The following is a 23,099-nucleotide window of genomic DNA, read 5'->3' as shown; positions in this document are numbered from 1 at the left end:
TTCTCTTACTCCACCTCTCTCTTACTACCTTTCCAAAGCTGCCAGTGTCACCTAAAAATCAAAACTGCAAAACGCAGCCTCACATTTCACCATTGACAGTCTAAACACTGAACAACTCAAGCAATTATCTGACTGTGTTGGCCTTAAGGGCACACTTTAGGTTGCAATAGCCGGTAAAAGCTTTACCATATAGGCTCATTAATCTTTGGAGCACAGGGGTTCTATAACAAGCATCATCTTTAAACACTTTGCTTTAATCATCTTCAATGGTCACATTCAGGAGAACGTATTAAATTGTCCAAAGAGCCGAGGATAAAGAGAAACACAAAGTGAGGTGGATAACAGATGAGGAGACAGGTGGAAGAGGAAGATGGAGGGAGGAAAAATAAACAGAGAGAACACACAGGACTATTGTTGTGCAGTTGAGCCCCAGTGACTGCTGTGGCCTCACAATAAGATCTCCTGTCTTCATCGCTGGCCAAATGCATGTTCGTCACGAGTCTCTGTCCACGGTGCTGAAACAAGCCCCACTGCTGCTCTTACATCTGTTTTACATGCAGCCCGTGTTTGTGTGTGCTACTACACATCCAACCGAAGCACAGAAGTGAAATGTCAGCACTTTGCAAAACACATGTGCATGTGAATATTGCTGTGCCATAAATACAGTACACATCATCCTACAGTACTGTATCCACAGGCTTGTATTTCATGGTGATAATACAGTTGTTTTCCCAGTCTTTAGCAAGACACAGATCTGCTGCATCTCAGGCAAAAAGCCAGTTACGTCTGTCTTTCCATCTTTACTCTGATAACGCCTCACACACCTGTGTGGTCCTGCTTTCAGCAATAAGTCCAATAGCAGAGGATGAAGTCATACTCTCCCCTGGGTTGATCTGATGCCACACTGAGAATACGGCGGGATGAACACAGATCCCTAACTGACAAACTGGCAGGTAGTTAGGCTGTGTCCACTGTAGCAGAACGCAGAGTAAAGCCAACCCTGCTGTGCAATACGAATTACAACTGGCTTCTCTGAGTGGCCAAGACTTCAACTAACTGTAACAATGTCGAGTCAGGCAGCAGCATGGTAGGCTACAGATGGAAAGGCTGAGCATGGAAATGCAGGGGCAAACACAGCAACCAATACATGTTTCACTACAGTATCTCATAGACGGCGCACAGTGGATTTCAGGACTAGAAATAAATAAATAGAAATATATGGTTTACTAGCCGGTTGCTTTAACATCTACAGTGCATGTGTACGGGGTGTAGGGAGTAACAACCCAGTTCAATTTATCCTCGCTTACTCCAGTGTGAGAGCTCACATTGCAGATGTGCGCTCATCATTAGGCACAATATAAAAGTAGATTAATGCAGTCTAGGGTAAAGCACTGGTCCTTTAAATTGGTCGCCAACAACTTCAGAGTTCTTGGTTTCATTCGTGCACTCACTCACCTCAAACAAGGGTCCGATTTTATTCTTCTCCAGATACGACTGAATTCTTGACTGTTGTGGAGACGCCATGAAGAAACGGTTGTGCCTCGCAAGAGATTTAACAGAAGAAAAGCACAAGATGAGGCGGTGTCAGTTGTCCTTCAAAAAGCGTCTCGGCGACTAAAATATGCAAAATGTCCCAAGTGTGGTGTGGTTGCAGCGGAGCCACGTTAAGTTCAGACGGTTTGCGTCAAGTGTGGAGCAGGCGGCTATGAGCCCGGCTCATTGTGGAGACTCAGCCCGGGACCAGTCCCAGTTTGTCGCCTCACTGATTCTCTGGCGGCAGCTTCCCCGTGATAGCCAATAGCAGGGCAGCTCGGTGACAGAGACTACAAATCTTCCGCTCACTGGCTACCAGCAGTTAACGGTGCTACCGCCACTCCCATTTATCCGCGGGCTCAGCCTTGCCCTCTGAGTTTCACCGCATATGGCTACTGTAGCCTACGGTACCTACTGTACGGTATACGTGCACGTGCACTGACCGCAATTAACGCAGGTGCAGTACATTCTGCTAACCGGAAGCAAAGTTGAAAGTTTAACAAGTCCTTTTATTTTATTTTTTAAACCTGTAATTAATTTAACAATTAAACAGCAAAACAGTGAGTAAACAAGAAAAGGGCACAGAGTGAGATACCAAAATAAATGGTTACCAAGGGACCATATTGAAGTATTTTAACACATTTATCAATTGGTTGGTGGCATATAAAGAAAGGTCATTCCCAATCTCTATCCATTGTTATCAGTTTTAATATATGGTTTACATTCTGTATACATTACATTTTTGTAGTGTTTTCAAAGAAAATCTGCAGCAAAAATCAACAATTTTTACATGGATGTAACAAAGACATACAGTATAGGAAGCACTAAGGAGCTTATTGGTGCAGTTTATTACCACTTGTTTGTTTGCATAGTAGTGAGCTAGACATTAATCTACAATGATACATCAAATAAGTAACAGAGTGACACTTTAATCCTGAGTACTGTTGATGTGAAATAAAAGAATATATCTCATAGCTCTACCTCCACAAACCTGTTATATGTTAATACTGATAAACCATTGAAAACAATCACATGCATGCATGTAATCCAAACACAACGGGAACAAGGGCATTATTCTTTTGTCAAATTCAAACACTTCATTTGTATATTTACAAGCAAACACGTTAAGGAACGTACAAAACACACATTCATATGGTTATCCAATACTGAGATAATTGATAAAGCATAGTCAGAGTTGAAGAGAAGCAAAGAAATTATTGGTTATTGTGAACATGATACAAAGTCAAATATTGTTTTCATCAATATTATCTTGCTTATTTTATATGCAAATTAAACTGATAACATGACATGCAAATGTTCCTCATGAAAACAAACATAATTTTAGCCAATAATATGCAGACAGTAAACTGATGGGATTCATTTCATTTCATTGGGCTAATTGAACTGCATTCTCAGGGTATACGTCTTTTTTTCACTGAGTCATTGTCTTGTCAGATGCATTATATGGAGAAAAGAAAAACTCAAAATATGTATAAAGTACAACAATGAAAAATATAAAGTATTAAAAATACTATTTACGGTTTTAAAATTCTATTTACACATCAGGCAGCTACTGTGGACATATAAAATGGACCCAATAACTGTCTTTTATTAGGGTGATCCTTCATGGTTGGAGGGAGGACTCAAAGCATCTCCAGCATGTTCATGAATGCAGTTTATTATGGGTCACCATCAGGGGGGGGAGGTTGGCACAGCTTGTACAACCTAATCAGAGGAACATACAACGCAAAATAGCATTTAATTATATAGAGGGTGAACACTAAGCAATGATCTGTTGAGAAATGTCACTTCTTGGCAACAGGTCTTTGGTGCAAAGGAAGTATACCCAGAAATTAAGGCTGCAGTCTTACGGAGAAAACTGTCAGCACTTGAAAAATAATTATCATTAGCAGCCCATATCCAGCTTTGTGCTACAAAGTCAAACAACATTACGTTCAAACAGCAGAAATGACACTTTTACTTGACGCGTTGATTCAAAATTAACTTTATATACTATAGCTTGGTAGCATTCATGATGGTAGTTTTTAAAAATATGACTTCTAAAATGTACAGAAGCCATATGCATGGTGCAATGTTCAGTACAATTAGATGTATTGCATGCATCCTAATACAGCACTGCAGCAGTTTAAATAATCGATTGCACCACTCACATATATTTTGGTCTTGATAAGAAATGACTGCAGGGTAAACTCACAATAATGTTACTGTCCCCTTTCATCTACAGATTAGCCAACAAGCAGCATGTCTCATGATGCACAAAGCACACTTCCATATTCTGCAGCAGTCAGTTACACCACAACAATTATGACATGAACCTATACTGAGAGTGCAGCAGTTTTGCTCTCCAACCACATGTCTCAACACTAATCATCCCGCCACTTAATTGTATTTGTCAATTTCACTAAAAGGTTCAAAAGGGCTGCCTGTCACACAAAAGCCTATATGTCACAGCCAAATGGTTGAGGCGGTCCTTGTCCTCATCTTAAGGCTACTGAGTGCAGGAAGCTCCCTTCTAATGGAACCACTTGGCCCAAGTCCTGCACAAAAAGCACATACACAGTACTACAGTACTTTACAAATACATACACCTCTGAAAAGCTGAATTACACTAACTACAGTAGCCATTGTAGATTCCCATGTTTTGGAGGAAAAAATCTATATATAACTGCTGACTATTTGCAAAAGTATAACACACATTTTCGACTGCTTTTATACCTTTCATGGAACACTTAGACCACTTTATTTATATATACATTTGGTTTATGCTATTTCCACATAGTGGAGTAATTATAGAGGCTTTTTTAAAGTTCTCAATGGTATGTTCAAGTAAGCTTCAGCATCCGGCATTTTAAACCTGGAAAGTAGTACTAGAAGTAAAATAAAAGTGTTCTGTTTGTCTTTCCTACTGCTTATTTTCTGTCCTTTCTAGCTTCAGTCAGCTGACCTCTATCAAAAATTAGCCATGTCCAGAACAGAGCCAGCCCTATTGCAAACTGTCCAAACAAGCCCTGTCCATACACAGTCAAAGAGTCCTTGAAAGCACCATCAAGTAAGAAAATCCAGCGGTCCCTGCCCGAAATGGCATTGCCATGTAACAAGAAACTTTGAACTAATATAAAAGTGACTTAATGCTAACTGAGGAATCATATATCTATCTATTTCTGCAATTTGATTTTAATGCCCAAGTTAAATTAATAGAAACAAATGGCTGCCTGGAAAGTGGGAAATCATTCAAAAAACTATGCTTTAAAAATGGCCAGCAGTAATGTAATGTATGGGATTTGTAGTTAATGAGATACTACATGCAGAGCTTGCTATGATCATTTAAGGCAAGAAACTACACGTGGATAGGGTAAAAAATGTACAATGTACAAATTGATATAACCATGAAACTTCCCTAGGTGATTACCGTAATTTTATTAAGACAATTATTTTTTGTATTATGTTTTCGGAAATTGCATGTGACTATGCAATTGCATTGTCATATTTAAAACGCACTTATTTGGATACATTTCCAGAACAGAAAAATGAACATTAAATAATGCCGGGGTAAAAACAGACGTTTTTCATTTTGTTGACATATTAGAGTCAAATGTTTTCAACAGACAGGATTTTTCATATCTCTACTTATCACTCCATAAATCGGAAAATACCGTCAACAGCCATAAAAAAGAGTTGGCAAGTTTTTTAGTAAAAAATGGCTATGAATGATATATGAACAAACCGCTTTATTAAAGCCTTCGGAATATATATATATAGAGTAAAACTGGAAAGTTGGTGTGTGTAAGTGTACCAAGGTGGAATTGTTTTTGCTCAGAGTATGAGAAAAAATGTGTCAGGCCTACATTTGCTATGCAGATGTTGCCCTGCATAAACAGGATGTGGATGCAGCTTTACCTTGGGACTGATGCAGGTGTGCGATCCCTCACTCCCAGATTCTTTGCAGAATTCTGAACTCTCGCTCCCTACAAGACAAACAGGCATCAATTGTACATAACATCATGGATCAAGTTGAAATGCAATATCCATAATTAGGAGCAAAGAAAAAAAAAATTAAGAGTGAAAACACAAGAAACACGTTTTAAAAGTCGGCCCACAAATGAGCTATGAGTGGACACCACCATGGCTGCATTACATCCCCCCCCCCACTACAGCTGCTGTGTGCGGTTTATCTTTGGTATATGTCCTTTTTTTACTGTGTTAGCAAAAGACCACATGCAGAATAGTCTTTGTAAGGAAATAAAAGTAAGTAGTAAGGGATTTGGATGATGAATGGTATGTGACAGAGTTAGATTGTACCTAGTCAGGAGTATGTCTGCTTGCTAATGTCTGCTGGCTGTCGGCAGATGCACAAATGTTAAAGGGGTAGAAAGCAACTCTGCCTCTTAATTTAGAGACACAAACACCTGCACTCACATATACACCCTCTCTTCCTCTATGACGCATGCCCACAAGCAAAAAGACTACAATCAAATCATTCTCCGAAGAGGTCATCAGCATCCCCTCTTTGAGCAGAGGGGGAGCAACTGGCCTAAAGTGCATCAGCTGACCTCTCAGTTACAACTCTGCTGTTTGTCTGCCCCGTTCAGACTAAGGGATAGCATCAGCAATTACTCGATGCCTATCACAGCCATCCATGCTGATGCCTCCAGACAGAGATGCCCCCAATGTCATTAAAGGACACAGCACCCAAAAGTAACTTAGATGAGTAAGTGACAAAACTCTTTTAAAGTTATATAAACAAGCTGAACGTTGTTTATGTACCTACAGTCTCTGAAACAAAAATGAATATCTGATGATGCCAAAAGAATTATAAAAAAACAAAAAAAAAGAAGAACTTTCAGATTTTCCGTTACAAGACAATGAAACTTTTTCTTAGAAGTGGCTCCCAAGGAAGTAACAAAAATAATAGTCTAAAGGTTGTAAACCTAAGTATTGGTCAAATTAAAGGTCAATGGTGCTAAAGGAAAAGTCGGAGGATCATTCGCAGTCTTTAGGATTTAGCCTCTCAGGACCATGGCTGTCTGTACAACATTTCTTGGCAATCCATCCAAACGTTGTTGAGATATTTCAGTCTGGACCAAAGTGGTGGATCAACGACCAACAGACAAAATGACTGACCGACTGACTAAACAACACTGCCGTCCGTAGAGCCATGCCGCTAACTTGGAAAAAAATACACAGCACACATACAGTAGAGGAAAATATATATTGGACAAAATAGGACAAATGATTTAAATATGGCTGTCCAAGAAGCAGCAAATATGTGCAGAGTTGTTCCTTGCTTGTTAAGAAGCACCAATTTGCTCACACATGTATTTTGTATTAATTAATATTTTCACATCTCTGCATTACTTAATAACCGATCAACCTGGTAGCTGATCGTTGAATAAATGATGTCTCTGCATCTACGTAAAACTGAAACGTATTATTCTGCTAAGGCTTTAATTAATTAATCTAATCAATGAGAAAGTGAAATAAATATTACCAGCGAGGAAATGTTAAATCTAGTTGACTTCATTTGATCTACCAGGTTTTCTCTGGATTTGTAGGTTGAAAAACATTTCCTAGCATTTATAAAAAAACAGTTAACTAAAAAAGTTAACTATGGGAAAATAAAGTCAAAAAAGGTGACACCATGAGTTATCTTCTTAAGTTAGTTTAGATAATTATATATACACTCTTCCACACTCTTTTATACAGACCAAATATTGGAAACTGCTGTGCAGAAGTGTACAAATCAAGCTGTGATTGGACCCATTTTGCCCAAATCACTCATGCATCCCATTTGTGAAAGAGGTCGTCTGGGCTTGATGGATGTCGCCTGCTGGGACTGGATGCTGTGCAGATTACCTTTTTGTCAGAAAGTATGACAATTTAGTGAGGGGGGGAAAAGGCTTCATCCAAACCCTGTGTGATAGTCATACTCAACAGATTCATAAGCTGATGTCAAGGACGCACACACACACACACACACACACACACACACACACACACACACACACACACACACACACACACACACACACACACACACACACACACACACACACACACACACACACACACACACACACACACACACACACACGTCTTCTCAGTGGCGTCTAGGTCAATGATGATGCAGAAAATGTCTGATGATGTATACCAAGTGATACCAAAAATGATACCAAGTAAAAAGTACTGTTTTACCTGGAAGCAAACAAGATAGATAGATGGACTTTCCATACCTGCAACTTTTCATATTCAATTATAAATATTTAAAACTACTCCTTCTACAAGATGGATTTTTTCCAGCCACATACAGTAGTACCCAAGGTCACACAATGCACAGAGTTTCATCCTCCTGGCTGGTAGCCCAGTTCTCTGAGTGCAGAAATGAAATGCTTTTCCTCCCACAGGATCTCAGCCTCTCAACTAACCTCTCCTCTCACTGCAAACAGCAATATTACCACCTCTCGCAGAACTTCTAATGACTGTCTGAGGTATGGGCCACGATCCGGTCATGGCTGGAGCCTTTTGTGGAGTGCAAATGTGTACGCATTGAGAACGTAATGTGAATTCCTTCCCTTGAGTCCAAATACACATGTGAATAAACAAACAAGCTCCAGACTCCTTCCCAAATATGTTCATTTTGTAATCACTCTTTTTTCACTGCCTCATTTGGTCAGATTCATATTATGGTTGCGGTGAATGCATATCTAATAAGATTGAAATCATATAGGGGTGAAACAGGGGAAGACAAGAGCAGAGATACATTTTTTTTGCTTGGGACAGCTGCAAACACTTTCATCACCCAAAAATATACTTGTCGCCTGCAGTAATAATCTGAGTGAAATCCAACAATGACCAAGAAAGCTAAAATGGCTATATGCACCCTTAAAATCCATTGCTAATACTGTTTTGGCAGCCTCGTTTGACTAAATGAAGCATACAGTTTATCTAATGATTTTGGATGCAGAGGTTGCGCTGTGGATTGAAACACAATTTCACTCCAAATGAGAAAAATGTCACCGCGGGGACAGTAGCAGCAGAAGACTGCAGCAGTACTAACAGGAGGCTTAGTAGAAATAAAGAGAGAAGCTCCGTACACAGCAGTGTTGTGCGTGTGTGTGTAAAACATACCTGTTTCCTCATGACGTCAGTGGCCTGCATGATGCAGCGAGGAGGCAGGCCGTGGTTTCGGGCCAGCAGGATGGCCTGCTCCAGTGTCACACTCAAGGTGCAGCTGTTGGTCAGAGACGAATACATAAGGTCAAGCTTGTATGCTCTCTGCCTGCATATTCATCAGATTCTCACCACGGGAATTGATTATGCTGAATAATCATAATGTGAAATATTGTTCCTCCTATAATATTGTTATTATATTGTTGATTCAGTGTGGGAAATACAATTCCATTTTGCCAAAAGCATAATTATTTATGTTTCCATTTCATACATGCTACAGACATATACAGTATGTGCTTGACACAGTACATCAATGCAATAATGACAATAAACACCTTCACTGAGTCAAATCCCTCTATCAACATGCTTTCATTGCAATGACAGTAGTCCTTGCAACAGACAGAGATTGAAAGTGGGATCTGAGAATGAAACAAACATCAACTGAAGACAAAAGCACGGCAAACTCAAACTCTGGGCTTCACCCAGAAATGTGCACATTTTGCTCCTCTTGTAATTGCTATAACATCGCTCATCTGCTCGCAAATGAATTATTTTACTTGCCACTGAAATGTCACTCACAGTGAACACACACACACACACACACACACACACACACACACACACACACACACACACAAGCAAGCAAGCAAGCAAGCAAGCATGTGGCTAAAACCTTAGAAAGCTTGTGACAGGTGTCAAGGCTGCTAGTGACCTTTCTATGATAACAAGCTGTACTAGTATATCGATCCAGGGCCTCTTCACTGCAAATTGAACTGTCCAACGTCCCAAGGCTGCCAGGCTCGGTTTTCTTGAGTAACATTACCATGGGGCTGCTAAGAAGTATGAGAAGTTTGTTTAATATCTCCCTTTTTCATAGTAGGGTTTCACACTGACTGACTAAAACTTTAAAAAATAAAAGTAAAAAAAGGAGCAGATGTGCGATGAGGAACTTATTGCTGCCAGAAGCCATTACTTTGAGTCAATCAGAGCAAGATTTATCCCCTTGTGTTCTGGTTGCACAACTTCATGACAGTGTAACATAATGTGATAAAAGTAATGAACTCAGTAATCATATCCAGTATGTGCCAAACAATACCCCAGTAGAGAATTGCGAAATACTGTCCTTTTGCAGGCCACCCCAGAATATTTTTAAGCACCCATTTTGAGCTTCCCAAACCGATAAAGGAAGGGGAAATATTTTCAACCACAGAGGATCTTTAAATATCTCGTCAGCTGGAGCAGGATGAAGGATGAAGGTTTCCCTTTTCATTATGGCTGGTGAGATAGTGTGAGGTGATTTATACCCATCTGTTTTATGTTGTTCCAGCCCATGTCACATTTACACTCTTTGTTCCATCCAGAGTCCAATCTAATAAATGAGATGAAACAAGACAGCGACAAACACAAAGATAGGGAAAGAATGGCAGAAAGGAGAGGAGCAGAGATAGGTCCAAACACCTAAATCTGAAAAATACCTACTCTGAAATTTGACTGTAGTGAATAAAAAGCGAGTTAGTGCCTTATAGTGTGGTATTAAGCTTTGTGCTTTTGATACTTTTCTCCCTCTCTGCTATCGTTTCTGTTTTGCTGTCAGATAGTGAACTCTCCCTTTTCCTCTCTAATGGTTTTTGTGGAGGTGATGGACAAAAAAATCTGGAGAAGAAAGGAGCACTGCTGCATATTGCAAAATGCTGATGCCTCCAAAATATCATGCTTTCACTGTTATTAAAACTCATCCATCACGCCAACTAATCCAATCAATAGTGCCTGAGAAGGCTGCCACAATGATAATGCAATTTCCACATTACTAATCTACTGCCTTGGTTTCATAGGTTTCCCCAATGATACCATATTTAGTTTGTGTGCTTACCATTTATATGAGCAATACATAGATGATTTGAATATTTTAATATTTGAAATTATACAGAGAAAGCAGTGACATTGGTTTATCTGTATATAATCTGGGGTTATACATAAAAACCTTGACTGCCAAAAGTGAAAGACATTGACTTTGTGGTTACTACATCAGGCACAGCCTTGGTAACTCACTCTTCTGTGACTGTGACGCCCATCAGTTGGCAGCTTTGGAGGGTAAAGCCAGTTCACACATAATCCAAAATAGGGCATGGGCCTGTCACCTGCTGTGTCATGGTACACTTGGCCTGCCTGTCTGGGTGATTTGTGGCTAGTGTGTATTGTATTGCTGTAACTGCACAGACACTCACACACGTGTACACACACACATGCTGAGGGTTAATAAAGTAGTATCAGCCGTTATACAGACAGGAACTTTCTATTAGAGCTCATGCAACAACGCGGCTCCATCTGCAGCACTTTATCGAGCCATCACTCACATACTGCAAACGCATCAACGCAGGCGTGTGAGCCTGCGCATATGACTGAGACAAATAGATATGGAAACTGTCATGGGGTATGGAAAGAGGGTATCAGAGAGAGGGGTGGGCAGGTGGAGGGAAAGAGCAAAGGATTGGATAAAAAAAGAAAGCTTAGGATCAGTGGTGACAAATGATCAAGATATTTCTGTCCTCATGCATTGATAAATGGTGCCCTCAGCAGCAGGTGGATTGGGCTGCCATATATAGAATTCAATGAGAACGGAAGTAATTGACCTGTCTCCTTCCTGTGTAAAGTGCTTTACCTACTTAGAAGTCCCTCATCTGGCCTGAGAAACAAAGGGCCTTATTAGGCAAAATATGCAGCTGGAAATTAATGCAGAGAAATGCGTATTAATAGTAAATCCCCATGGTGAGGAGTGCAGTGTTCTTGTGAAATTGAGAGGTAGACAGAGGGTAAAAGAAGGTGCTGAGAACCAAGGAGAAACTATGGTAGAGATGATAAAAAGGTGAGCAGAGTCAAAATGCAAGAAAGATAAAAAAAAAAAAGGTAAATTGCCAGAGAGCTGTCAAAATAAAGGAAACGAAAAGTAGGAATGTATAATTTAACTGTAGGCGGTTCATAGAGAGCTGTGAGATATGTACTGTGGTATATGTGCCCGCAAACTCACCGATGAACGCCGCTGTTGCACATGACAATGTGTGTGGCTCCCAGGCGCGAGCAGAGCTCAGAGGCCACAGTGAGCAGCCCCACTCCAGAAGCCCCGCAGGCGGTGTACTGACAGGCAGCAGTGCGGCGACAACTGATAAAACTTTCCATCAGACGGTACAGCTCCTCTAGAGCATTAAGAGGGCGCATCAACTGGGCAGGAACAGAGGGAGAGGGTTAAGTGCAAGATCCAACAAGGAACAAGAAATGCTGAGCTGTTTATGAGTAAAGTGCATAATAAGAGTTGATCTGCTGATTACAGGGTGATAGTGGTCCTCTGTCAGGTAGAGTCAGACTGTGCTATTAAAGCATACACATGATAAAAGAGAGATTACCACTGAGAAAACATGCTCATGTCAGCTTAATAGTGGTATTTATAAAGTACTTCCAGGTATAATTGGGCAAATACTTTTTAGATTCACTGTATATTTACACTGATGCAGTCAATACCACTCACTAAAGTAAACAGGTATTTGCTGGAGCTCTTCTTTGCTCCATTTTATACATCAGTTGACTTTGCCCCTGCCATTCTGGAAGTTGTTACATGTTCAAGCGATTCCATACTGCAGCATTATGATCTAATCCTGTTCTTCAGTTTTTCCATGATGTCATGAATGCAGCATGAGGTTGTGTGAAGTCACTCTTACCTTATCTATGAGGGCAGCTTTGGGTGCAGAGCTAGGTGGCATGTTGGACTGGTCCAGGTAGAAAGCCCTAGGGGGAGAAACAACAGTTCACATATGGGAGTGATTCTAAGGGGTATTACTGCACGGCAGTGGGAGGATACAACAATCACACACAAGTTGTTTTTTTATTTAGGCGTTCTGTTGCTTAAAAAACAAACTATGGCATTCTTTTCTCTGCATCATTAGGTCATCAGGAGCACTGGCGACTGTCTTTCTGGGAAAAGTAGGCCACCTGCTCATTATGGAGCTCTACCATCTAACTATCAATCATGAGAGTAACTTGGGCAGTGCTCAGCAGAAACACAGACTAAGTATCTATTGTCCTGGGCATCACTCCAAATGCCACTGCCTCATTCATTCATGAAATACAGTTTATTTGGTGTAATTTTCTTCATTCGTCCACCAGAGGCAGCACTGGACTGGTATGGTTGTGCAGAGAGGGGATGTATACCGCAATGAGTCTATCTGAGGTGAAGTGGTGCAAACTCAGCAGTCTGTGACTCCATCAAATCTCAGTAATCCAGCAGTGTGCTAAAAATAGGTACACTACACCACATTAAACCCCTTGTAATAAAATCGCATACTCAATTACTTCAAAGCAATAATAATAATATACAACACACAGTCACCCTTGGAGTACACATTGCTGAAAATTGTCGAGAAACTTTTCAGTTTGAAGAGATGCAGCAACGGCAGACTTTAAGGGAGGGAGATTGTTTACAAGAATCAGTGAAGCAGGGTTCATTCATCTACATTTACTCAGCTATTAAGACATTCAAATCAGGCCAAGGAGGCATTCATCACGGCTGTGCTATTTCTGCCAGACAAAATATTAATGAAATTAATTAATCAAAAGCCATCCAGAAAAATTCACACAAAAACATGAAGGAAATACTTAACCAACGTCCAACTGTAGGAAACATAAGGTCACCCACTCAGGCTTTTAATGCACATAAAGTAAACATGACAAGGCTGTTAAACCTCTATTCACTTCCTTCATCCATTTAGGCTAATGAGGATATGTGAATATTATTGATATTGATATATTGAAGTTTTCCAGGTATTAAATCCCTCTCTGGCAAATTATTCTTTAACCTTGTGGCGTGTGCTTTTAAATGACTAAAAGCAGAGTTTGCTAAGGGTTCAGATGGAGCTAACAGCCTGTGAAAAATGGTTCAAGACGACCTTATCATTCAAAAGATACGCACGGTGGACCGAGAGTTACACCGCTATGTCTCGGCGTAGAACACACACCTCTTGTAAAAAACACGGCATGATGGCCACAACAATCTACATGAGGGGTAACAGGTCAATGTTTTGTTGGGTTCACTGTTTAAAGATCTAAATATTTGATTTCCACATTAGGGTTTCTACAGTAAACACCTGGCATCCATAATGTGTCTGCATGCGTTTAGTAAATGCTAGTCTCTGTGTGTGTGTGCGTGCATGCTGCAGTAAATGAAAGTTAGATTCTGTTTAGAACTGTTTTCTAACAAAACATTGTTCTTTTAACAGGTCAAACAAAGAGAGTGCAGAGATTGAGTGAAGTGATTAAGCGCTACAAAACAAAAAAGAAATCGAAACCTTGCCCTGATCCTATTCTGGCTCTTCACTGCAGGTACGACCTGTTATCTGTCTTCTTCAACTGTGTGCTGCAAGTCCACTAACCCTGCTTATCGGTCGGCTGCTCAGACCTTTATCTTAGAGCTATATAATAGAATCTGTCTTAACTTCTGTATTGCTGCCTGACTTCATCTGCACACATTTGTTTATCTGCTTCAGACAAAATAAAAGCCACTCTTACTGCCCTTGCACACTTCTTTTGCAGAAGCAAGGTCACAAAACACTATGATTATCTCATCCTTTTGCTGTAGAAGTTGTTCTAAAATACTGTCAGCCACAGATTGAGGAGCAGGGCTGACTCTCCTGGAGGTCTTTAAAGAGGACCTGCTTCACATCTTCTAAACTGGTGAGGTTTGGAGACAGAGCACTTTTGAAACATTTATTATGGATGAAAAATTACATTTTAAGCCCACGCACAGTATGCAAACACAACTCCGTGAGAATAAGAACATATTACACACATTATATATCTGTGTTCTAAATCCACTGGGTGTCTGTTATTTCTCCTCCAATCTACAGTGGCTCTCAGGTTTAAGCCCCTGAACTCCAGCTGCCCCATTTTAATGGCAGGACATCGAGGGCCTGTAGGCTTTTACACAAGCTTATCGTTTTACCTTACCATTCTCCAACATTAAAGTTAAAAAATACCAGCGTCTCTACTTAATTCTCAAATATGTTTAGGAGACTTTTACGCCAATCAAAACTTCAACCCAGCCAGTGTGAAATGAAAACAAAGGTTACAGAAACTGTGTGATCAGGCTCATCCGTTTTTTTCTGTTAAAAGCATTTTTCTTCTGTTCATATTTTGCTTTTAGTGGAAATCACAAAATTCATACCTGCGCACGTGCACGTGCACGTGCACACCCGCACACACACACACACACCCACACCACCACACACACACACACACACACACACACACACACACACACACACACCACACACACACACACACACACACACACACACACACACACACACACACACACACAGTTTGGAGGATTGGCTGCAGGCCAGAGATGACCTGCTTCTGTGAGTGTAGCTGTTTTATTTTTTGTTTTGTTTTTATTGGGCCGATGAGGATACTTTAATCTCTTTGTTTCTGCTTCCGTCATGACAATAAGACACTCGAGACTCTTTACAGCACGGGAGCATTAGTAGTCAGCTGGGGCGTCAAATGATGTGTTCAGCGGAGCAGCCTATAAATGGGTACATTAGCATGACATCCTCCATTCAAAAAGAACAAAAGAAACAAAAATGATCCTTGAAATTTCTTGAGAGGCATTTCAAAAAACGTCAAATTAGTTAAATTATTCATCTGTGGATCTGGTTTCACACCCATTCACACAAAAGGACACAAGTATCTAGGATTTATATTATATGTGACCCTGCAGAGGTGCATGCTGGTCCATGTAAATCACTCACACTGCCATGATAAATGACACTCACAGTTATTATTAAATCCCCCCACAAACCCCTGTAGTGTGTGTCAGAGCTGCCTATAGGGGCTAATGAAGGCTAGCAGGAGGCCATACATGCCACACGGTGATGTTTCTGCACTGACACAAGCGAGATGGAGGTCATTTCCTTATCCCACACCTGCATCCTATTTACACTTCCCGAAAAATATTTATGACCACCTATATGTCATACAGGAGCCCATGCCTGCAATAAAAGCCTTCAAAGCCACCTGAGATAAATGCTGATATAGAAATTAGATATATGGCATGTTTTGTATGTTGTTGTAATTTTATGAACTTAACACAGTGGACAAAAAAAAAAACCTTCATTATTTCCCACATGTTGGCATTTATATTAAGAACAAGGCAGCCATTGTTAAACTAGTGCCAATCAGGACCAGGAAACAAATGTCCATTCCTTGACATCCAAAGCAGATTAGTATTAATGGGGTCTAGTGTCAGAGCCAGTTAAAGACATATTTGCACTAAATCATCGCCACTGAGGACACACATGCAGTTACTGTACATATTACAATGCCTTTAAAAGGCGAAAACAAATGTACAACCCTGATGCAACATATAAGTAGATGCAAAGGATGCTTGGCTCACTGCAAAGGTTTTTTTCAACATAGAAACTGCCGAGGAGATGAGTCAAGGTCTTTTTAAAAGTATCAAGCATCACTAAGTGCACAACTGTCATCATTACGGCCGCTCAACGGTAGAATTAAAGAGAAATAATAAATGGAACCTTGTCTCTGATGCTCATCCCTACTCTGCTTTTTAAACAGGGGTTCAGTGCATACTAGCTGGAGCAAAAAGAAGCCCCACAACATCCTCTGCACTCTTGTGAATTGGGACTCCCTTTGCTGGTACAAAGACTGTAGGATTTTCATTGCTTCCTAAAATGAGATAATGCAGAGAAAAAGATAGCTCTTTTTCGGTTTCTTAAAATATGTCCAAATTGCCATTGCATCACTGCTAAAGCTAGGATTATACCCATAATCAATAGCTCAAATAAGACCTATTTATTATATTCTCTGAGAAAAAGTAACATGACTTCTCAGGTTACTGATGCAGCCATCCAAGAAATCCAACTTTAAGCAAACTAGCTGCCCTGCTGCATTACTGCACTGAGGAGCTTACAGTACTAATGCATGTCACATGGAAGATGTGGGAATTTGCTGCAGTAGCCATTGTTATATTAATCATTACTGCATAGCCCTGCCCCAGGGAGGAAGAGAAATACCATCAATTACATGAAGCAATTTTGCTGTTTGAGCTACAGATTTGTGGTGTTGTTTTGATGTTGAGCGCAGCGGTGGGTTTGTGTGCTCACCAACTTGAAGCAATGTCACGCTATCCATCGTCTTGTTCTTTGAGCAAACAGTATAATGTGGAGGTGTCCTCGGAGACCAAGCAATATTATTTATGTAAAGCTAGCTGTTAGGGAGACTTGCATACATGATTGTAGTTGTTTGTGAGGATGCAAGCAGAAGTGAATATATGTGTATATTCATGTTACTAAGACTTACGAAACCTGACCTGATGTAGCGGTCATGAACTGATCAGCTAGTTGCATTAATCATGTTGTTACAGCACTTTTAATGAGCATATCTGCACTCTAAACACAAGGTCATGTCCCAACAAAAGTGTGAGAATCGATCCCTGCTCCAGCCACAGGGCAACAGAGATTAAAGGAAGGATTGACTGCTGTGCTGAAACTGACACCGACCTGCAATAAGCATCAATCATTTTTGCTTAATCAAGACAAACTGCACTGCAGTGGTGTGATTACCAATTCACTATAGCTGATGGGAGAGCAAACATTACAAGCACAATTGACTTGGAAGCTGTGCTGTGCGGTAATGAACAATGGATGTTTAACTAACAAAGCCTGAAATACAAGTCTGTGGTAATGATAATATATACCATTTGGACAGTGCTTTACATTCAAGTGTATTGCTTATCTTTCAGCCACCATGCTATCATTATGGAATTTCAATATCCATATGAGATGTGGAAATTTAACAACTTCTGCCAAATGCATTTTAATTAGGGAGAAATGCCTAATGCCTAAGCGTTCTGTTTCAGCTGTAGCAGAAGTTTTGATTTTAAGACATCTGCTTACACTCACAGGTTACTGTTACACCTGCAACAACAATATACAGTATGAACATGGCACACAAGATTTACCAGCAGTACTAGCAGTAAACCTTGCAGTGCTTTCCACTTCATTCATTCACACTGTTGTATGTACCATGCTCATTAAAGGAAAACCTAATTCCCTCCTGATATTTCCTGTCAATAAGAGCAAAATTAGATGAAACCATGGGAGTACGATAATCTCTTCCTTTGAATACAACATTTGCAGATTCTGTTCTCTCCACTCTGTCCTCGTTGACTCACTTACGCACTTTTTCCCTCCTCAACCCATCATCCTCATCCCTCCCCTGAAATCCCCTCCATCTTTCCAACCTGCTCTGGCGATCTATATTCCCCTTTCAATTTGCTCACTGTGTCCATAAGGATATCATATGTTTCTGTTGAAAGCATGCTGTTCCCTCCCTTTTTCAGATGTTGCTTCTCCCTACCAGAAAGGGGGAAATGTATGCATTTGCAAGTTCATCTTACAATTTATGATAGAAAAATTAGAGACGATTAGTTTATCCCCTCCATTCAGCTCCACAATATCTCCCTGCTTTTACGTGACGAGAAACCTGAAAGCAAACACCAGAGACTATGACTGAGGAAAATGATACGTGGCAGGGATTCAAATCTCTTCTACCTAAATGCATGTCAGCTGAGATGGTTTATGAAAGCTTGAAAACATGGTTGTGTGTTCTGACTCTACATATGCTGACTACTGTGGCACCAGCCATGTGCTTGTGATTTGGCCTGTGAGTTTATGTTTTGTGGAAGACTTGTATTGACTTCATCAGGCACCATGGCTTTGCTCGGATCATACTGTATCTTGGTGTGGGTATGGATATCCTAAGCCAGAGACAGAGAGGCTGCTTGGAAATCTTACAGTAACATTGACAGTATTATTATTTACTGCTCTGAAATTGGATAATGCCCACAATGCACCCTGGCAAAGACGTCAGTGGAGGAGCAAGACGAAGAATGTTTTTTTTTTTTAAATTTTACTATGAAACACTCTGCATGCACAAAAAACATGCATACACAAATTGTAAACACAAAAAAGCATGTTTCATCTTGAGCGTTCCACATCATAATGAGCAACTGTTTAAGTGATAACAACACAAGCATTTGTAAGCAAAAATGCTAATTCTTTCATCAACATCATTAGGACTTTTTTCCAAATGGAATGTTAATAGAAAATTAAATTTTGGCCCTTAAACAACAATATCTTAGGGTTCCCAACTGCATATGGGGGTCTGAGTTGTAACAGCAGAGTGAACATGAAAACAATGCAAGAATCAAGGCCCTGCAGTAAATTCAGTTCAGCATAGCGTGTGCTGTTTCTGTCTGTCAGTCAGCCTTTGGCTCCAGCCTACGGTGTGGGTTTAACCCAACACTGCCGTGGCCGGGCTCCAAGGATAACGAGGTGCCTGAGGTTGTAACGCTGCAATGGCGAGAGGAGTGACATCACAGGCTGGTCTGTGGTCAGCCGAAAGACACATGGCAGCCGACAAAAGAAAACTTCTGGTAACATTAAAATAGAGAGAGACAATGTATTCTCTGACTGGTGAAAACCAGCTGGGAATATTTACTTTACTACGATTAATGCAAGGAAATACTACTTGGTGGGAGCGAGGAACGTGTTTCTGGTGCAAGTCGCTAGTTTTGCTAGTGTTCACTGTATTATTCCACGTGCACAAGGATGACTCAGCAGCCATGTTGAATTTAAAGTACTACTTGGAGAGTGATGTGGAAAACCATACAGCTCAGTGAACCGATAAGTCCATCAACAAAAATTCATCAGCAAGTATTTTGATAATGGATTCAGTCATCATTCATTTTCTTTACTTGGAAAAAAAATGACTTTTACTTGCATGAAGAATTGTTTGTTAGCTACTCCAAATATGTCAAGTCAACACCAACTGATTCAGCCACTGTACAACAGAATACAAAGTAGGAGACCAGGAAACAGTCTTGAGAGAGTTGGCCAAAATGATGTGGATTTCTGGCGGGTTTTGCTGAAAAGGAGATTGAGTATTTGAGTACAGTGTCTACTAGCTTCACTCCATTTGGGGTTTTGAAACACACAGCACCAGTAATGCTCCCCACATCACCAGCCTCACTTGCCTGTCAGAACCACATCTGCTCCGTGTTACTGCTGGAGCCTCGGCTGTCGATTCAATTAGGTTTTCTGTACAGGTCAAACTGAAATGTACAGTACACGTGCAAACGTACATTAAGTTAAATTAATGTTAAAAGGCACGGCAGGCGCATTTGTGCACATACTATACCTCTCCTTGTGGTATTTTGACTAGACTAGTGACATTTTTATAGTCTGTGAAGTAACTAACTGCAGTCTGCAAACAGCGACTCAATAAAATTAAACGCTTAAAGTTTTTTTACACTCGTCACGTAAACACTACGAACAAATAAAATATTGTTAGCGGAAAGAAATCACAGTGAATTAATGTCTTTTTGCACTGATGTGACACATGACTGCTGAACCTGTAAATCCTTCAGTCCCCCAGAGCATATTGTTCCTAAATAACAAGATGGAGTTTTGCTATGAGCTCTGCTCTGTTTAATTATCCACACAATCAGCTGCAGATGTTTAATTGAAGCCAACGCATTGTACAGTTGCCCTCTTAGGTATTCATTCAGTCAGCTTCAAACAGCTTTCCAAGAGTATGGTTATTAAGCAAAATGTTATCAGTCTATATTATTTAATCTTGATACTAAAGTATCTGTAATGTGTCCAATTAAAAGACTTCAAAAAGATCAGGAATAAGTGTGTTACTATAGATCTAGCTGCACTCACACCAACGCAGGACATTTTGCAAAAACCCCATCTTCTGTCTTTACGATTTTCTCATTATGAATTCTTAATGTGTCTTGTGCATTCACAGGCGCTCACATCATTTCATACACAGCACATTTAAATGTGATTTTCAGTCACTGAAATAAAAAAGGTATGAAACTGCATTGATATTCACACAGCTGACTGTAAAGGTTGGACACTGACTCATACATTCAGGAGATTAAATAAAGCCAGGCCCTTATTTTCAACTCCCAGAAGTGTCTGTTTCTTCGTATCTGTTTCCACCTCATTAAATTATCCCCGCCTGGCCAATCACAGAAGGTCTCGGGTGAGCAGCAAACCAATGGGGTGTGAGGTAACTGAGTGCAGCAGCTGTACAGAAGCACTATATCAGCACAGGTGACACGCTGGGCACTTTCATCCAATCACTCTAGCCCCTGCTGTGTGTGTTTCGCAACCAATCATAAAACACACCTGCTGTTATTCTCTCAGCCAATCACCTTGAGGCCCTGCTGGGCGTTGTAAGTCAAGCCCGACTGAATGGGAGGTCGTCTTGATTTATGTTAGGTCTAGAAACTTGCAAGATCACACAGAGATGTAGCATCAAAGTAATACTTTGTGTATATGTTTTGTATAATGTACCTCAGTCTCTTGTAGTACTGTTTGACCTTATCCAATGAGGCAGCATTGATTTGGGCCTGGTATTCCTCCACTGACACATTGTCTCTGTAGTAGTAACCTTCCATACTCTCCAGCGCTAGAGAGGGATAAAACGTAAGAGTGAAAACAAAGTATTAGAGCCACTGCATGTACTGTGAATCTACCTGCCAGTGTTTTCAATCATCTATAAAGCAGCTTTCATCTCTGCAATACTTGCTGACTTAAAGTTCCCTGAACCAGGCTCACTATACCTTGTGTGAAGAGCACAGGGTAGATTTTGATGCCTCCTCCGTTTTTCAGCCTGTGAGGAAGCTGGGAGAAGTAGAAACTCTCAAGGTGGAAGCAAACTTTCAAGGCCTGACGGGTGCCCTCCACCTGGTATGACATGGGCATGTCTGCCAGAGGAGAGGAGAGGAGAGGAGAGGAGAAACTATTTATAGCTCAGTCTCGTTTTACATCTTATATAGTAGTAGCAATGATTAGACCGTAATATTTATTTCAAAAAAGCAACACATGTAAGTCAAATGTAAGCTCCAAGCCTCTGTGTACATACTGGCAACCAGCGGCTCCCCTTCCAACTGCCGGAAGTAGAATGAGACCTTCTCCAGGTCAATGAGGGCCACCTGAGTGTCCTCCAACATGGCCTGCTCATCAGTCTGAAGAAAGAAAGATTGCATACTTGTAAGAGTATAGTGGCCAAGGACGTATTTAGATAGTTTTCTTAGTAAAAGTAGCTACAAACAGATGACTTATAACTCCACCAATTCTACACATCAAAGTTTGCTTACAGGTCTTGGAGATTACTACTGCATTTGTGACAAAAGTTATACAAAGCGGTTTGTGGCTCTAGAAGGAGCTGTGTAAAGTCTGATAAATTGTCTCAAGTGACGTCACGGGAGTCAGCGTCAGTTGGGGCTGAACACTACAGGTTTGAAAATGAAAAAAATCTGGAGGTGTGAAGTACCAGAACGCTGTAGTCCGCGCTTCATCTCTGCTTGAGCAGCTTGTAGCTATATTAGCTGCTACTAGTATAACACTCCCAAATCTCCAACCAAATCAAGATGGAGAAAGGCCCCATTCACGGCAAAATATTATTTATAATTCTATAAAGTTTATTGCTATTGCATTAATATGTTTTCAGCATTTTCATTTTGTAGGAGCTCAAGATGAATCCAATTTAAGATTTAAGCGCTTTACATGGGTTTGTATGTAAAATCTAAACCTGAAAAGAGTCTAGTAACTAATGTATATAAGTATGAAGTATCATAACATGGAAATATTCAATTGAAAGTACCTCAAGTACAGTAGTTGAGGTAATGTTATAAGTTACTTTCACCTCTGTGAGTGTATACTATGTGCTTTCTTTTCCAAGAAAAAAAGGCAAAGTTACAAGAAGTACAAGAAACTTTGCCATTTTTCTAACTGTGTGCTGAGATGCATGCCTCTGCATACATAACAGTGTGTGTATGCTTATGTAAGTCTCTGTCTGTTTTTATGTTTGCTTTAGCTTGTTTGTTTATATCTCTGAATGTGTGTGCATGTTTCCTTTTCAGCATGCACTTAGCATTCTTACACACAAACAAGCACATCTGCTTGTGGCCACAGAGATAGTGGCTCGAATATTTCGGATTGTGACCCTTTGCACTCCTCTGTCATCCCCCTCTCCCCCCATTTCCTCTCTCTTTCTTCTTTCTCTCTCCGCTTCTTCATCCACCACATGCAGAGGGATAAACAGAGCAGGGATGAAAGAGGATTAGGTTCTTTTTCTAAAGACACATTTGATATGGCCCGACATGTGACAGAGGGGTACTCGTTGCCCTGCCAAGTGACGCCTGCCGTGTGTGGGCAAGTTTATTCCAAAGCGTGTCCATAAATACACTTCCCCTGAGACACACACACACACACACACACACACACACACACACA

General features: G+C 40.5%; 2 protein-coding genes across 2 annotated transcripts in view; both read right to left on the bottom strand.

The window, feature by feature from the left end:
• Positions 1 to 1,929, bottom strand: part of c22h8orf34 (chromosome 22 C8orf34 homolog) — a 63,493-nt gene extending 61,564 nt beyond the window's left edge. Inside the window, exon 1 of the mRNA XM_032504180.1 lies at positions 1,456 to 1,929. Within this exon, the coding sequence (XP_032360071.1) occupies positions 1,456 to 1,524 (69 nt within the window). The 5' untranslated portion in view covers positions 1,525 to 1,929. The remainder of the gene's footprint in view (positions 1 to 1,455) is intronic.
• Positions 1,930 to 2,223: 294 nt separating this feature from the next.
• The window catches only part of prex2 (phosphatidylinositol-3,4,5-trisphosphate-dependent Rac exchange factor 2), an 88,855-nt gene continuing 67,979 nt past the window's right edge, over positions 2,224 to 23,099 (bottom strand). Inside the window, exons 34-41 of the mRNA XM_032504416.1 lie at positions 21,727 to 21,829; positions 21,425 to 21,568; positions 21,156 to 21,270; positions 12,432 to 12,498; positions 11,747 to 11,937; positions 8,680 to 8,782; positions 5,452 to 5,519; positions 2,224 to 3,258 (exon numbers count right to left, since the gene is read on the bottom strand). Coding sequence (XP_032360307.1) covers positions 3,213 to 3,258; positions 5,452 to 5,519; positions 8,680 to 8,782; positions 11,747 to 11,937; positions 12,432 to 12,498; positions 21,156 to 21,270; positions 21,425 to 21,568; positions 21,727 to 21,829 — 837 coding nt within the window. The 3' untranslated portion in view covers positions 2,224 to 3,212. The remainder of the gene's footprint in view (positions 3,259 to 5,451; positions 5,520 to 8,679; positions 8,783 to 11,746; positions 11,938 to 12,431; positions 12,499 to 21,155; positions 21,271 to 21,424; positions 21,569 to 21,726; positions 21,830 to 23,099) is intronic.

This window comes from Etheostoma spectabile, chromosome 22 (genome assembly GCF_008692095.1).
Source record: "Etheostoma spectabile isolate EspeVRDwgs_2016 chromosome 22, UIUC_Espe_1.0, whole genome shotgun sequence".
Classification (NCBI taxonomy): Eukaryota; Metazoa; Chordata; class Actinopteri; order Perciformes; family Percidae; genus Etheostoma; species Etheostoma spectabile.
This window is presented reverse-complemented; position numbering and strand designations above follow the sequence as displayed.